This window comes from Diplodia seriata (genome assembly GCF_021436955.1).
Source record: "Diplodia seriata strain FDS-637 chromosome Unknown scaffold_3, whole genome shotgun sequence".
Lineage (NCBI taxonomy): Eukaryota > Fungi > Ascomycota > Dothideomycetes > Botryosphaeriales > Botryosphaeriaceae > Diplodia > Diplodia seriata.
The window spans coordinates 2,379,920-2,396,013 of NW_027117310.1; the positions used below are offsets into that span (position 1 = coordinate 2,379,920).

The 16,094-nt window shown below is 57.2% G+C and overlaps 6 protein-coding genes across 6 annotated transcripts; 2 read left to right on the forward strand and 4 right to left on the reverse strand.

The window, feature by feature from the left end:
* Positions 1–279: 279 nt before the first annotated feature.
* On the reverse strand, positions 280–1,267 carry SLS55_003445 (uncharacterized protein; the record flags this gene model as incomplete). Its single annotated transcript, XM_066774920.1, has 3 exons — positions 280–687; positions 744–884; positions 1,106–1,267. The coding sequence occupies 3 exons, from the start codon at positions 1,265–1,267 to the stop codon at positions 280–282; spliced, it is 711 nt and encodes a 236-aa protein (XP_066635039.1).
* A 2,351-nt stretch (positions 1,268–3,618) lies between these two features.
* On the reverse strand, positions 3,619–5,948 carry SLS55_003446 (uncharacterized protein; the record flags this gene model as incomplete). The annotated part of the gene is made up of 3 exons (XM_066774921.1): positions 3,619–5,198; positions 5,253–5,895; positions 5,946–5,948. The coding sequence occupies 3 exons, from the start codon at positions 5,946–5,948 to the stop codon at positions 3,619–3,621; spliced, it is 2,226 nt and encodes a 741-aa protein (XP_066635040.1).
* A 1,609-nt stretch (positions 5,949–7,557) lies between these two features.
* SLS55_003447 (uncharacterized protein) lies at positions 7,558–8,868 on the forward strand (the record flags this gene model as incomplete). Its single annotated transcript, XM_066774922.1, has 3 exons — positions 7,558–7,574; positions 7,780–8,038; positions 8,089–8,868. 3 exons carry the CDS (start codon positions 7,558–7,560, stop codon positions 8,866–8,868), a joined length of 1,056 nt encoding a protein of 351 aa, XP_066635041.1.
* A 346-nt stretch (positions 8,869–9,214) lies between these two features.
* SLS55_003448 (uncharacterized protein) lies at positions 9,215–10,580 on the reverse strand (the record flags this gene model as incomplete). The annotated part of the gene is made up of 8 exons (XM_066774923.1): positions 9,215–9,608; positions 9,660–9,820; positions 9,871–9,912; positions 9,966–9,988; positions 10,044–10,188; positions 10,239–10,347; positions 10,400–10,440; positions 10,515–10,580. 8 exons carry the CDS (start codon positions 10,578–10,580, stop codon positions 9,215–9,217), a joined length of 981 nt encoding a protein of 326 aa, XP_066635042.1.
* Positions 10,581–11,096: 516 nt separating this feature from the next.
* SLS55_003449 (uncharacterized protein) lies at positions 11,097–12,840 on the reverse strand (the record flags this gene model as incomplete). The annotated part of the gene is made up of 2 exons (XM_066774924.1): positions 11,097–12,481; positions 12,537–12,840. 2 exons carry the CDS (start codon positions 12,838–12,840, stop codon positions 11,097–11,099), a joined length of 1,689 nt encoding a protein of 562 aa, XP_066635043.1.
* Positions 12,841–13,893: 1,053 nt separating this feature from the next.
* Positions 13,894–15,953, forward strand: SLS55_003450 (uncharacterized protein; the record flags this gene model as incomplete). The annotated part of the gene is made up of 7 exons (XM_066774925.1): positions 13,894–14,107; positions 14,163–14,243; positions 14,300–14,364; positions 14,582–14,860; positions 14,933–15,327; positions 15,411–15,474; positions 15,534–15,953. The coding sequence occupies 7 exons, from the start codon at positions 13,894–13,896 to the stop codon at positions 15,951–15,953; spliced, it is 1,518 nt and encodes a 505-aa protein (XP_066635044.1).
* Positions 15,954–16,094: the final 141 nt, after the last annotated feature.

Genomic DNA, 16,094 nt, shown 5'->3' on the forward strand with positions numbered 1-16,094 from the left:
CCGCTCCTCCTGCAGGTATTCGACTTCATCCCAACCCAGCTCTCTTCGCCACGGACCCAAGTCTGCCAGATTCGCCGCGACGAGCGCCAGCGACGGAGTGAGCAGCGCGTACGAGGCGAAGTCGGCGGCGGCGAAGGTGAGGTCGTCGGTGTTTGCCAAAGTAGGGACTTGCGCGAGTTGGAGTGCGGACATGGCTATGCTGCTGTGGTGAGTAGGTTGCGGGTTAGTGCGAGAATCGTTAGGATGGAGAGAGATACGGGGTGGGATGAGTGACAAAGCTTACGCAACGGAGAAAACGTTCAACACCGCAAGGGATGTGCGTTTGCGCCAGGATATGGCGGCCTGAAGCATTGGAATGAGGACGAAGCATGCAAGGACGAGATTTGCGGCAAGGCTGAGCGCCGTAAAGCCGTACCATCCGGGCTGTACGACGGTGGTTGAGAAATGGCAGGAAGGTGACGAGGCGTCGGCGCGGTTGCGAGACCAGTATGCTGAGAGTGGGGTGCATTGGAGTGCAAGCAAAACTGAGAAAGCGACGCTGGCCAGCATTGTAATGGTGAGATCCAGGATGATGGTCCATCGTCGGAGCTTAGATGTGAAGTGCGGCTGGGCGATGATTGTGAGGCCAGCGCTGATGCGAACAGCAGCAGTAGTGGCTATGTGGAGGAGCGTGGACACGAACCAGAACTGTGAATGGTGTTAGGGGCGCGCAGTAAGAAGATTTTCGAGAAAGGAAAGCATACCCGTAGCGCTTCCACCACATCGCCATTGTGCGCGGTGCCGACGACGTAGTAGTATGAGTCCTTGTGTAGGTCCGCCGTGTGGCCGCCAAATCCATTCGCGCACGAGGCGATTTGGAAGGCAATGTAACCTACCCACAGCACCTGTAAGTTGTCAGTAGAGTTTCGCTTATCCAGTGAACAGAAGAGTCTCGGCCATGCAAGATGGAGCGCTACGAGTTGTGGCGTGCGGCAGCCGTGGAGCATGGACTCTGCTGTTGGGGTCAGCCACCATGAGGCTCGAGCTTTGTGAAGTGGAAGCTTACTTACCTATCGGAACAGGGTACATGCGAGATAAATGAAAAGAGATTCATGTAGATACTTACGCCTGCAATCAGCACGGTCCAGTCGTCCGCTGCGATTGACTTCCGTACTCGCAGCTTGACGTATGCACGAAGTGCGAAGGAAGACAGACCCAACGCCAATGCCAGACACACCATAGTGAGCACGACCCACCTTCTGTCCTCATTGGTGGAAGTCGATGCCATGGTGTCGCCAGCGCGCACACTTGCAGCAGACCCTTCCGCAGCGCGCAGCGGAAAAGAAGTTGGCAGCCGAAACGCTGCGGTGCTGCTGACGCACGCGGAGAGAGATGCAGAGAGGGAAGCACTGCTTCGGAGTGAACAACGAGGAGAGGATGGCAACACACTAGTGGGGGGAAAGGGCCGGGGAAAGGCATGCATTTACGTATGTGCGTTGGAGGGATCAAGCCGGTTAGATTGCGCTATCGCTGCAGGGACGGAATTGAAGAGGCGGCGACCACATTTCCAGGGCAGCGGCGCTGGATCTTGGAGGGCACAGGCGGAACATGTCTGCCGCCAGACCAAGTGCTGTTTGCCAGTCATAGTCCGCGCCGTGTTGCGATTGCGGATCCAGACCATTGCATGCATCGGGAAAGGTGAAAAGGAGGCGGGTGCGGAGATTGAGGTTTGTTCCCGATGCAACAAGCCGGGGGCTATGAATCGCAGCATTTGGGTGTAAACCGGGGGGATGGAGATGATTGCGGGATTTCCGCAGGCACATCGCATCAGGATAGGGTACCAGTAACGGGACATCTTCGGAGATCGGAAACGCTGTCAGCTTGACGGGGTTGAAGGATGATATATCGCACTGTTGCGCCGGACAAATGTTCCCTGACGCACCAATGACCGCGCGCGACGAACAAGACATTGTATGGGCAGCTGGCTCAAAGCTTCCTTTCGGGCCGATATGAGAGTGTGAGCCTTGAGACTCAGGAGAGAGAAGCGGCGCGAAGGTATTTCGGGTCCATTGTTGTAGCGAGAAGCGGCTCAAGCGCGGCGGTGGTCGCACAGAACCAGGGTTGCGAGCTGTCATTCGCGGCCGGGGGGTGCTGCAGGACGTCGCACTACGGCGCCACCATCTCCGCAGTGCAGGATCCGGAGCCTGTCCCGTTGGTCGGCTGAGTCGCAGTTTTCTGGGTAGCGCATCATAGCTGCGTGCGTTAAGAGACGGAGAGAGTGAGTCGTTGCGAAAGTGCGGGTGAGATGGGAGCAGTGGGGAAGGTGCGAGCGGGGAGACGGGAAGGAAGCGGCCGGAGAATTCGTTGCCCTGCACAATCACGTTGAAGGCATCGAGGCATCCATTTAAAGAAGCGCTAGTTTCATGTTGCCTTACGTGCGTAGACGGAGGCAGTCCATGTGAACAATCAGCGGTTGACGAACTCACTGCACCTGCCCTGCGGCGTGGTACGCATCTCGCTACCGCTTCCCCGACGTTACATCGCACTAGGCAAATCAGCCTATTTCTACCTCAGCGAACCCCGAACTGTATGGAAGCCGGCTGGACTGTAATGAACTTGCTTTTTGTTTGATTCACAAATTGAGACCAGTACGCCAGTCTGGCAGACGAAAGGCTTAAAGCTACTATCAAATTATCATTTTTCTCTTGATGGCTAGTTTCAGGAACTCTCCAGCTCTTACTCCCATACCAAGAGGCTCGTGTTATGCGTCATGAACGCAGAGTCAGGCTCCCGGAATTCAAGAAATCCTTTCACCTCAAGTGTTGTGCGTCCTCACCCGTAGGGGCACCTACCTCTTCCGCCATCCTACGTAGAAACTGGAAAGCAGATCAACATTTGGCATCAACCGAGAATCAAACTTGGAGTCCCGCCCCTCCCAAAAAAAAAAAAAAAAAGACGCGTGGACTAAATCCTTTCGCCCCAACAAAGTTCCAACCGGCCGCCTTGTTTTACCTATCTCTTCGTCGGAAAGCTCACTACAACCTGACTGGAAATAGTGAGATGATTATCTTTCTATCCTGGACTTCGAAGTCTTGCGACTGCTTACGCAGAGTTTCATGTTTGCTTTTACGCGCACGGCTTCTTTCTCCCCTCCTCACTACCCACTTGCAATTTACACTTCGCCTCACTAGTGCTTCAATTCTTTCTTTGCTCTTAGCCTGTCATGATCGGATTAAAAAGGGCGCCTGATCTCATTTCTTAACCCCACGGTCCACAATGTCCTCAAAAACACATTCCAACCTCCAAACTCTCGAACATCCAACGCAGCGCTTCTCAAACATGCTCGCTCCAAAAGACCCAGTCGTCACAAACTGCATGAATGCCATGTTTAGCAGCGAAACGTCATCAAAATCAAGAAACTGTGCAAGCAAACTTGGGGAAATGGCCGCCGCACCAACGACAAGCACAATCAGCGCCAACATCATACGCGCCAACATCGCCTGTACACGCGTGTTATGAAGCTGGTCTGGGCAAAACCTCAGTCCAGATAACCCTGCTTGACAGAAGTCAATCTTCATATACATCTAAACAATACCGAACGCTTCAAAAACCACAAAATGCCACTTCCAAGCCTAGCCATTAGACACCTGCCTGCTTCGACCACAGCTCATAGTACTTCCCCCTCTTCTCCAGAAGCTCCACGTGCGTGCCCCTCTCCACCACCGAGCCGTCATCCACAACAACAATGAGATCCGCATGCACGACCGTCGACAGCCGATGCGCAACAACAAACATCGTGCGGCCCTTACTCAGCCTCGCGAACGCCTCCTGAATCCTCTCCTCGGCCGCCGAATCCACCGCGCTCGTCGCCTCGTCCAGCAGCACGATCTTCGGATCCTTCAGCAGCACGCGCGCGATGGCCAGCCGCTGCAGCTCGCCGCCGGACAGCCGCACGCCGCGCTCGCCGACGCGCGACGCGTAGCCGTCGGGGAAGGCGGCGATCTTGTCGTGCACGGCGGCGGCGCGGCAGGCCGCGCGCACGTCGTCGTCGGACGCGTCCAGCCGCGCGTACCGCACGTTGTCCATGATGCTCTGGTTGAATAGCGCGGGGTCCTGCGGCACCACGCCGAGCGCGGCGCGCAGCGAGTCCAGCGTCACGGCCCGCACGTCCTGGCCGTCGATGGCGACGGCGCCGTCGCTGGCGGCGACGTCGTAGAAGCGCAGGAGGAGTTTGAGCAGCGTCGACTTGCCGCCGCCCGTCTCGCCGACCAGCGCGACCGTCTGCCCCGGCTCGGCGGTGAGCGAGATGTTGCGCAGGGTGGGCTTGCGCGCGTCGTAGGCGAAGGAGACGTCGGTGAAGGAGACGCGGCCGGCGGTGACGTGCAGCGGGCGGGCGCCGGGCGCGTCGGCGACGGAGGGGGGCGTCTGGAGGAGTTGGAGCAGGCGCTCGGCGCTGATGAGCTGCGACGAGGTGTGGCGGAAGGTGTAGGCGAGGTATTTGAGCGGCTCGTGGATGGTGGCCCAGTAGGTGACGAGCAGGACGAGGTGGCCGACGGGCGCGGTGCCGGCGGCGATGCGAGCGGCGGCGAGGAAGGCGCTGGCGAGCAGCCCCAGCGCCATTATGAAGGACTGCAGCGCTTCGGACACGTCGCTGGCGTCCCAGTAGCGCACTTGCTTGGCCGTGTAGCCGTCGACGATGGCGCCGTATCGGGCGCTCTCGAACGGGCCGCGGTTGTGGTAGGCGACGGTTTGCCAGTTGCTGACGGCGTCGTAGAGGATCTCGTTGCCCTTGCGCTCGCCTTCTGTGTACTCGCGCCGGCGCTGGACGATGAAGGTGTTGGCCCGGACGCCGGCGTAGATGTAGACGATGGATGTGGCGATGATGATGAGCGCCATGTATGCGTCGAAGACCGATGATAGCCAGACGGCCGCGACTACGAGGTCGATGAGCATCGGCGCGGCTTCGAAGAGGACCGTGTCGAGGATGTCGTGGATGTCGGATCCTTGCTCGATGGCTTTCAGCACGTCTCCGCAGCTCTTACTTGAATGGTAGTCCATTGAAAGCGACATGACGTGGTTGAAGGCGGCCGATGACAGTTGCTTGAACGCGTATACTCCGATGCGTGAGTTGGCCATTGATCGGAGGAGTTCGAATCCAGCCGAGATGCTGACGAGCTTCAGGATCGCCCACACGAAGAGCTCTTTCCAAGGGAAGTAGCCTGTATCTGATTAGTCAAAGGCCGGTCAGGGGTGGAACCAGCAACGAAGCTTACCAGTTTCACGGGAATCCGACAGTGCATCTGTGATGATGCCTAGTTGACGAGGGATGAGCACGGTGAGGAAGCGTTCCACAATGATCGAGAACAAACAAACGCCCAGCCACGACTGCATTCTCCGGTTGTTGTACGGCCAGATGTACGGCAGGAATACCATGAAGCCTTTCAAGTACCCCCACCAACCACCCTGTTCTTTCAGTCGTTTCTGCTGTAGCTCTTTGACCTCGTCATCCTCGTCGTCGGAATTCTCGTCTTTATCACTTTCGTCTTCAGGTTCTGCGGCGATGGATGAGGGAAGGCTGTCGTAGGAAGCGGTGTTTCCCGTCACATTGCCTCCACTTGCCAATAGGGATCGGCTTTCCTCGTCACTGTGCGTTTCTTGACGGCCGGATTTGCAGCAGATGATGAAATCCGAAATGAGCAGGGTCATCAGTAGAATCGTCCGAGCGGAGCCAAATGACTTCCCGAGACTGAAGCTGTCATCTTTTGGTGCAGAGGAGAATATCAGGCCGAGAATGACGACCTCGGAAAGAGTGCCCAATGCCCAGGATGCCAGGAAAACATGCCATACGGGAGTTTTGATGTCCACAAACGTGATCGTGATGACGCCCCACACTAATATTGAGGCCAACACGTAAACCTTGAAAGGTGTCAAAAAGGCTGGTAGGTCTTCGACAGGATACAATTTACCATGTCATGCTTGATGGGCCATTTGTCCTGATTAATTGCCCTGCCAAAGTATGCAATTGCTTGCGCCAGCTGAGAGGTCCGTTAGAGCCTTCCCCTGTACTTTCACTCGTTCAGAACTTACGAAACTGAGGGGCAATAAAGGGAGAAGCCAGAGGGCAGCTCTCCGCCTCTTTTTGTTGCGGGGATTGTCGACCGTCTTTTGTAATGTACAAGTTGCAATTAACGATGCGCTGATAAAATAGAGAGCAATGACAGCCGGTGCCGAGTATTGAAAAACCTCCAGCAGTCGTGAGGTGGGTGAAGGGGAATGTGGAGGCATGATTGAAGTCTCCAGGGAGGTGAGCGTTACCTGTCTCAGCTTCAATGGAGCGGACAAGGACAGGAGCTTTATGCCAGCGGGGAATAAATGGTACTGAGTGAGTCACAACATTTTGTTTCTGCAAAACGTGGACAAGCTTCCTCTGATGGACAGCGCTACTGTCGTTCGCCTTGGAAATGACGACAGACGAGTGGCTAAGCCTCAGCCTTGCAAAATGGAGCCGCATACCCCGAGCCAATGCCTGAGATTGAATCCGATTCGTCCATTCGTAGTGCTGACCGTCACCGTGAGTCACCGTAGAATCACCGCACAGCCGCCAAAAGCTTACCTTTCGTGTACCACATAACCGTCTCGCACGGTGTTTAGTATCCACTCACCTGTAGGAGTCGAAGCTCAGACGCACCGTTCATTCCGGCACTATGCCTAAACAGGAAATCATTTTGGCCAAGAAATTCGGGCAGCCTCGTGAAAGAATAGGCTTACCCCAGTGCCATGACGAGGCCGATAGTAAGAACGGCTTCTCGAACGCTTTCGATCGTGCATTGTGCACTGACGTGCAAACGGACGAGTCAACTATTAGCATCCCAGTCGAAGGCCGCAGGTGGCAATATTGTAGCCTCTCAAGCATTCCCTGTCTTTTTCACATGCGGCTGGAGCATCCGATAGCAATTAGTCCTTTGGGTCGGTGTCTCATTGGAGCCTGGTATGTACGATTCTGCCTTGCGGACGATGGGGACAGAGTATGTGTTTTGCCTGGCTCTGTGGACGAGCGCTCAGCCACATGTGACTGAGTCGAATGTGGTGACTGGTCCCACTACGAAAGCGCTGCATCACCAGACTGGTAGGCTCGGCCATTTAATGTGACGGAAGAGAGACCAGGCAGCCATGTCGAAAAGCTAAATGGAGACTTGGGCTGTACTCATTTTAAGTGATGTACTACTTGGCGGTAGGGCACAGCCACTTGCGTGGCGAATATGAAAGTCTCGGGGGTTTCGAAGCAATTTTAAACCAAAAATAAAGGCGATGGCCATCATGTCATTCGTGATTCGTGAGCGTAGAAGGCCGGGGGCCATTAACGCCGTTGCGACGACTCGTGCGTGGCGTCTCCGCTGAGGTCCGGTGGGAGACGTGGGGAAGATCTCGTTTCCAGGAAGCTCCCCGCATATACGTCCGCCTATTAAATACCCCGCCTCTCGTGATCGGTGACGTTGGAAAGCGATACCCCGCAACGCTTCCGTCGCCAAGGCAGCGGTAAGTACTCGCTGGGATAAGATCGACAGGTCCACCGGCACCATGGCCAGGAACTTGAGGTTCGCTTCGGCGGCGCCGGAGAGAAATAAGAATTTCCGGTTAAAATATGTTTTATAAAAGAGTGCGCCCCGGTTGTTACTGCTTCAGCACACTGCCCTGCTTTGTTTGGTAGTCCGATACCATGCGCTCGAACTACTTCTCCGCCAGTCTCGCCTGCGCTTGCGCTTCGGCCGTGGCCCTCGCCGCACCCTTTACTGGCGACAGCGGCATTTTGGGTAAGAGGGCGGACTCCAGCAAGGTCGGCTACCTGACAGCCTACTGGAAGACGAACGAAACCGGCATTTTCTTCGCCTTGAGTACCAACGATGACCCATTGACCTTCACCCCCATCAATGGCGGAGAGCCCCTCTTCGTTCCCACCCTCGGGCAGAAGACCGTGCGGGACCTCTCGATTGTGCCCGGCGGTGGAGAAGAGGACGCCACAAAGTGGTATCTTCTCGCCACGGACCTGAACATTGAGGATGTAAGCATTTCGAAATGCTGCTTGTCTCTACTTCCGCTCACGCTCGGCAGTACGCGTCGTGGGATGCGGCGTCTGCCAACGGCTCCAAGGCCCTGTTGATCTGGGACAGTACCGACCTGGTCAACTGGACGGACGAAAGACTGATCACGGTCGAGGATGACACGGCCGGCATGGCTTGGGCGCCCGACGCCATCTACGACCCGGACGCAGGTAAGCTGCTTCATACTTTCCACATGGACAGAGCTGACGTGCAGGACAGGGAGCTACATGGTGCATTGGGCCGCCAAGTTTGTAAGAGCTCCACCGCGATCTCAGCGTACGGCACCCTGCATTTACTGACCACCGAGCAGTTCGCCGAAAACGACACGGCGCACAACAACGGCGCAATCGGGGAGGCCGTCATGCGCTACGCGCACACGAGCGACTTCCAGACATTCACGGCCCCGGAGACGTACATCGACCGGAACCCGAACAGCACCATCGACCTCAGCTTCCTGAAGATCAACGACACGGCATACGTGCGCTTCTGGGCGCACGAAGGCATCCACACCGAAGTCGGCTACGACGGCCTGTTCGGGGCATTCGAGGAGGTGGGCGAGATCGTCGCCGACTACGAGGGCGCCTACGCGTTCTGGGACAGCACCGCCGACGGCGTGGCGTACATGATTGCGGACAAGCTCGGCGACGACGCCGGGATCCGGCTGTATGGGCCGTCGGACCCGACGACGGGCGTGTGGGTGCAGGACACGGCTGTCGACATGGCCTATATGAGGCATGGCTCTGTTCTTGCTTTGACGCAGGAGCAGTATGACGCCCTGGCTGCTGTTTGAGGCAGCCGACCATTGTTTACCTCTACTATCAATGACACCAGTTTTTCTGAGAGTCACCTCGAAGATAGGCTTGCCATGGTCAGCATCACAAAAGCACGGCAACGCAAGTAGCAGACTAATGTCGTCAATGCAAACATGATGGGCATGGTCGAGTTGGTCTTGACTCATTCTGGAAGATTACTCATGTATCGCGCCGTCGTTGTTCGGAGCAAAGTGCGCATACCCACCCCGCGACACACTGCTCACACCCTTGCTTTGGTGCCCTACTCAGGCTTCTGGCCATAAGCAACGTAGCTACTCCTCGTTAGAGACCCTGCCAATGAGAGTGACGGAGCAGTAGAGCTTACTAAAGAATGTAAGGATGGATAGATTTCCCTTTCAGCTCCTCCCTGACCTTCGCACAGAAGACAGTCACTTCATCAACCGTCCAGCCCAAGAAGCCCGTGAAGAGGCGCAGGGAGAATCCTTCCATGCCGTCAAGGGCTTGCAACAGGTTGATGGTGCCGATCTCTCTCAGTTTCCTGTCCTTGGGCCACGGACCCGAGGGGACTTTGTACGGCTGCACGTGGACGTTCTTGAAGCCGGCGTCTTGCAGATAGCCTTCAAGCTTCGGGCCGCTGTAGAACTCTTTGCCTATCTTGGCGCATCCCTTTTCGAGATTGTCTATGAACTTGGTGATGTACGAGTCGGGCTTGACGGAGCCGTCATCGGACCTGTAGTGCAGGTCAAAGCCTTGTAGCCTGTATTTCTCAGTTCGCTGATGTCAATACGCGGTTGAGGGGGGCACATACTCAACCCATCCGCCGGGGCGGATGTTGTTGTACATGTTGGAGACGAGCGCGGGCCAATCGGAGATTGCTCCGTCGAGGTAGCGGGCGAAGATCAGGTCGAAAGGCTGCGCATATGTCCAAGTAGCCTCGATATCATCGACTTCGAATTTCACATTCGGGGGCTGCATGGTCAGAGCCAGCTTGGTATAACAGCAGCATTGAGAGAACATACCACCCATTGCGGTTGCACGGGGCTCAAATCGTTCCCAAGAACCTACTCGGCATAAGCAATGTACTCGAATGGTGGGAACGGGTCAGTAGACTTACCTGCGCTTCGGGGTACTTGTCCGCTAATCACGTATTCAGCTTCCAGACCGTGGGGAGAGAGGATTTTGTTTCGCATACCAACTTCAATAGCCCAGATGCCGGTCCCGGTGCCGGCATCCAAGACACGTTTCAGCTCATCCTCCTTGATCGGAGCTTGAAAATGTTTTTGGTTCGTGGTGAGCATCAACATGTGGTGGACGAAGTCAAGTCGATCTTGCTCGGTCTGGGATCATGAGTCAGATGACGGAAGATCAAGATCATACGGGTACCAACATCGTCATTGGGCATGTAGTAATCTCCACCCTTGTAGGCATGATATCGCCGGCCATTCTCGACAGGATAGGCAGTGACACTGGAGGTCAAAGACTGCGAGTAGGCAGACCTGTACGGGCCGTTAGCAGCCTTGACCACTTTACACGCTATGTGATCATTACAGTTGCTCGTCGACACTTCCGCGAGTTGAATCCGTCTCGAACTACGAGAAGTGTCAGCGAAACCGGCCAGGCGTAACACGATGGCTGATTAAGCCGGACTGATCGGGAGACATACCGAGTCATCAATCTCAATGCTCTCCAGGTTTGCAGGAACAGACGCGTGGGTTTCGGCAGCAGCCATGTTGCACAAAGAACGGATCCGCGGAGGGCCGGGAGACTGCGTCGGAAAAACAAAAGGCTGGACAGCATGACAAGTGGGGGAGCAGGCTTTGGTTTATAGGCCGCCCAGGGGACCGTGTCATGAGATACGCATTGATACACGGTTTGGGGAAGACAACCGATGTCGAAACGCAAGGGTGTGGCACAGCGGGCGTGATGGAGATTACATCAGTCAGACAACGCATCATTCCCAAACGAGGACCCACTCGTCCCGAGATGATCCGGTCGCGTCACCTACCGAAGGCGGCTAGCGCTTGGAGAAAGGAGGCGTATGGTGGTAAATTTGCTTGACCGTGTATAAGAAAGTTTGCAGGACGTTTTCTGAGAAGCAAGATCCCGGCCTTACTCATGACCATTAAAGCTAAAGACGTTAACGTCCCGCGTTTAGGTGGAACCCCCTGGCTAATTCCTGCTTCAGTCGATGAAATTCCTGTTTATCGCATTGAACACGCACAGAGGCCCCATCTCCCACTCCTCCTCACTCATCCTCTTCAATCGAATAAAGCTCCAGCTCCGCAATCATCGTCCTTGCCGGGATAGTCACGCAAATAGGGAAGCCGCCATAATCCGGGTCCTCATTCGGCATCATCGCAAAAACACCACTCCGCGTCTCGTCTCCGTTCAGGTTCCGCAGGGTACGCAGCTCACCCGTCTCGCTGTCGGCGACGTATTTCTCCTGGAAACGCAGGAAGCCGGTGAAGGTGCTGCGCGAGCTGCGCGACCGGGCGACGACCTGGAAGCCCCAGCCGATGAGCAGGAAGCGCGCGCCGCCGAGGTGCACGACCATGCCGGCGCCGGGGCCGGGCTTGCCGAAGACGAAGCAGCGCTGGATGTCCAGGTCCCAGTCGCCGAACGTGACCGTTTTCGGCGGCGAGGGGTCGGGGAGTCGACTGTCGGCCGGCAGCTCGTCAAAGAAGAAGCCGCACGACGAGTTGGGCCGGCGCTGGGCGGCGAGCACGATGGGCGCGACGCGGGACAGCAGGCCGTAGGTGCGGGTGAAGGGGTTGGACGCGGGGTCCTGGGTGTCGATGCCGAAGGGCGAGGTGCCCAGGCACTGGTGGCTGCCGAAGGCGGCCCACACGCGGCGGGCGCCGTAGTCGTCGCGGCGCTGCTCGGGGATGAAGAGCGGCTGGTTGCGGTGCCGGTACTTGGCGCACGAGCTGGCGTAGTCGTTGAGGTAGACGTCGGGCGCGACGAGGTCGAGGCTGGGCGCGAAGTGTTGCCAGATGTCCAGCACGTCGACGACGCCGCCGCCCGACGGGTAGTTGCCCGGCTCCTCGCCGCCGCCGACGACGGTGGGGAAGTCGTTGTCGGCGTCTTCGCCCGCGTAGTTTTGCCAGACGTTGGTGTAGAGCGGGATGGGGTATTTCTCCTTGCCGGCGGACGCGACGCGGTCCAGGTAGAGGGCGTAGTGGTATGCCATGAACAGCTCGTCTGTTTTCTTGCTCTTGCCGAAAACCCCCTCCCATGTGCCTTGCTTCTTGCTTGCCGTCTTGAACAATTTGAAGTTGGTTCGGAAGGCGTCGGTCAGCGTGTCCCAGTGGCCGTCAATGAAGTCGATGAGGTCCTTGGGCACGGGCTGGGCGAACCGCTCGTTGGCGTACTTGCTGCCATCACGCGAGTCGCCCAGCAGTCCGGTTTCATTCTCGACCTGCACCATGACCACGGTCGAATGTGCCTCGTCAATCTCCTTAATGTGCTCCATCAGCTTCGCAAAGGCCTTGGCATCAGCCTTGGGTGCCTCGTCGTGGAAGATGGACACGACATCCCCCGTCGCCAGCTCGCCGCCAGCCTTGCGCAGCTTCGCCCGCGGAAATCTCTTCGGGTTCGTCTTCACCCACCCGGGCACGTACGTCGAGATGCCTGCTTCGCTGTCAGCGTGTGGCCCGCCACCTCTTACCCGGCGAACTCTGCTTACCGTTCTTGAACGAGCCGAACCACAGTAGCACAAGGTGAATATCGTGCGCCCGCGCGTCGAGAACGATCTGGTCTAGGTTGCTGAAATCGAACCGGTCTTCCTCGGGCTCTATGTCCTCCCATGTCACGCATCCGAGCACCGTGTTGACGTGCGTCTCGACCATCTTGGGCCACACTTCCTTCATGTACTCTGCTGACGTGAGAGACGAGTTCTGCAGCTCGCCAGCGAGCATGAGCATCGGCTTGCCATTGACGACGAGTTGGTGCGAGACGTCATTTTTCTGGAGGTGCGGGATCGAAGGCATTGTGGCTGGGATTCTGGCCAGAGATGTGAGAGGGGAGAGAAAGAGGCCAAGTGTGGTTTGACAGTAGTCTCTACGGCAGTAGGGCTTTATATGCGCCTGAGAATGCCACATGCGAGCCCATTTTTGCGAGCTCTCGTTCCGTCATGCAGCGGAAATAGACGGCGATATCAGATGGACACGACAACGACTGCGCCGTCCTTCGGGCTTCATGGCTTGTGATTGGCAGCGCTGCTGGTCTTTCCCCGATTACCGGTCCAGTTGGAAACGGCCATCCCGGGCACCGAAGCACTGGCGTCGGCAATGATGCGGGCAATTGCCTCCGCTACCGCATGATCGTGGAGCCGACAGTGGTAGTTGTGGGCCTCGGGCGGTGTCATTGGAAGGAAGCCAGCTCTCCCGTGATACATTGCTGAGAGTGCGCTGGAGATGGAGTGACCGAACAAGACAAAGCGGGGAACGTATTCGGGAAACCCCGCACTTAAACTGCACCAACTCTGGGGTTCCGGAATATCAGCCAATAGGAGGCGTTCAATCCCGCAGCCTCCTCATGGCCAGGCACGAACCGCTCTGCCTTGGCACCGAATCGCGCTTCTACACCGGCACCATCTTCTGTCGCATACGTAACCTCCGGTGGACTGGATGGAAAGTCGCATGCGTGATGCTCTCTGATCGATTTGATATGACCGTGTCTGCCCATTCAAACGTGCGCGACTCGGCAACCTGCGGGAATGGACGCCTCCTATTGGCCGGGCCTCCGCCCACGATGTGCGGGATGATCTGGGGAAGTACATTGTAGATCTGGAGCCCAGCCCACGGGGGAGCAGGGTTTGGCCTTTGCCAAGGTGCATTGGTACTAGCCGCGTCGAACCACTCCGTACGGATGCTGGAGAAGAAACGGGTTGTGTCTGCGTCTTCGCGTACGCTTCCATGTCCAAGCCACGCCTATATAATACGCCGATCCCCAGCCGGTCGGTAGGACATATCCGACTGTGAGAGCATCAGCAATCTCGTTCACCATTCATCTCCTTCCCCTCAGCTCTTACTACTGTACCGATGGAAGACTCGAAGCGCATCACAGTCGATGAAGAGAAGCTGCCAGATGATGAGAGGGTACCCAAGATCAAAGTCCCGCAGGTAACATGGTGGAGAGATCCTGGTCTTCGAAAGCTATACTGTATGATGCCCATTCTGTTCCTCGGCTCGACCATCAACGGCTACGATGGCAGTCTCTTGAACGGCTTGCAAACTATGGATCCATGGCAAGAATGTGAGTCCCACCACCGACTCGAGTCCACTTCGTCGCACTGATAGTTCACCCCCAGACTTTGATCATCCAACATCGGCGAGACTAGGCCTGTTCACCGCCATCCAGAATATCGGTTCATTCGTCGCTATCTTCTTCTGTCAGTGAGATCATACTCCCGTTCAGCCTGACACTGAGGTCTCATTCCAAGATCAGCATCGTACGCGGCAGACATGTTGGGCCGCAAGATTGGCGTGGTTCTCGGCTTGGTGGTTCTGCTGGTAGGCACCGTCATTCAAGGCGAGTAGACCTGAACTCCTGCTTCCATCATGGAATACGCTAACAAATGCCAACAGTCGTGCCTTCCGTTAACTCAGGAATGTTCATCGGCGGCCGTTTTCTGGTGGGCTTCGGGTTCGTCCAACCCGTATCCCCTATGGTTCCTCCCTCGAAGTCTACTGACGAAACCGAAAATGCAATAGCTCGAACCTCTCTCAGGGCTCTGCGCCTCTCCTTGTCATGGAGCTCGCTTACCCCACCCATCGCGGCAAGCTCACCACAATGTACAACACTCTTTGGTATGTCGGCTCGATCGTGGCCGCCTGGACAGTGTACGGCACGGTGAACTACACCAGCGACGCTGCGTGGAGAATCCCTGTCGGAGTGCAGGCTGTCATGCCCGCCATCCAACTCGTCGGGATATGGTTCTTGCCCGAAAGCCCACGTTGGCTTTGCGCCAAGGACAGGAGCACCGAGGCATTCGAGGTGTTGGCGAAGGTAAGATTCCGGATCAGCCCTTGAAGGGTAGACGGAGGGCCCAGCGCTTCCAACGACTGACGGAAATAACAGTACCACGCCAACGGCGACACGCACTCCGCCTTCGTCGAGCAAGAGCTCTTCGAGATCCAAGAGACGATCCGGCTCGAGCAGCAGAGCGCCAACAACGGCTGGGCCGAGCTCGTGCGCACGCCGGGCAACCGCAAGCGGCTGCTGCTCATCGTCCTCACCGCCTTCTTCTCGCAGTGCTCGGGCAACGGGCTCGTGTCGTACTACATCCACGACGTCCTCGCCAGCGTCGGCGTGCACGGCGCGAGCGACCAGTCCGTCATCAACGGCGGCCTGCAGATCTGGTCCTTCCTCGTCGCCGTCCTCTTCTCCGTGCTGCTGGTCGACCGCCTGGGCCGCCGCACGCTGTTCATGACAGCCGCCGTGGGCATGCTGGTGACGTTTTCCGTTTGGACCGCGTGAGTGGCTGCCCCATCTCTTCTTCTTTCTCGTTCCCGTTCGCACAACACACCGAAGCTTTTTCCTCTGCTGACACACCCAGATGTTCCGCCGTCTACGCCGACACGGGCAACCCCGCCGCCGGCGGCGCAGTCATCGCCATGATCGTGAGTCGCCCCAACCCTCCCTCCCTCCCCGCCAAAATCCAACACCCTCCCTTTCATAGTTCGCCTTCTACGCCGCCGCCGGCTTCGCCTGGCCGGGCCTCACCGTCTCCTACTGCGCCGAGATCCTGCCGTTCCACATCCGCGCCAAGGGGCTCGCCGTCGCCATGGCCGGCACCGCCGCCTCGTCCGTCTTCAACCAGTACGTCAACCCCATCGGCCTGGCCGCGCTGCGCTGGCGCTTCTACCTCGTGTACGTCGGCATTTTGGTTGTTGAGTGTGGCGCCGTCTGGTGGTTGTATGTCGAGACGAGGGGCCCGACGCTGGAGGAGGTTGCGGTGCTGTTTGATGGCCCCGCGGCGCGTGTGGCGGGGAGGGGGGAGGCGGGGAAGGGGGAGGCGGTTGAGGTGGGTGGTAAGGGAAAGGTGAGTGGGAGCAAGGGGAATGAGGCGGTTGGTGCGGAGCATGTGGAGGAGGCGTGAGGTTGGGGGAGGTGGTGCTGGGTGTGGGGCAATGTACATATGTATGGAAGGTTGACGTTATTGAAAGTCGCGTGGAGCATAGGTGACTAAGTTTGACGAGACCGAAGATACAAGCATGTGTGCGTTCACTTGTTCTATCTT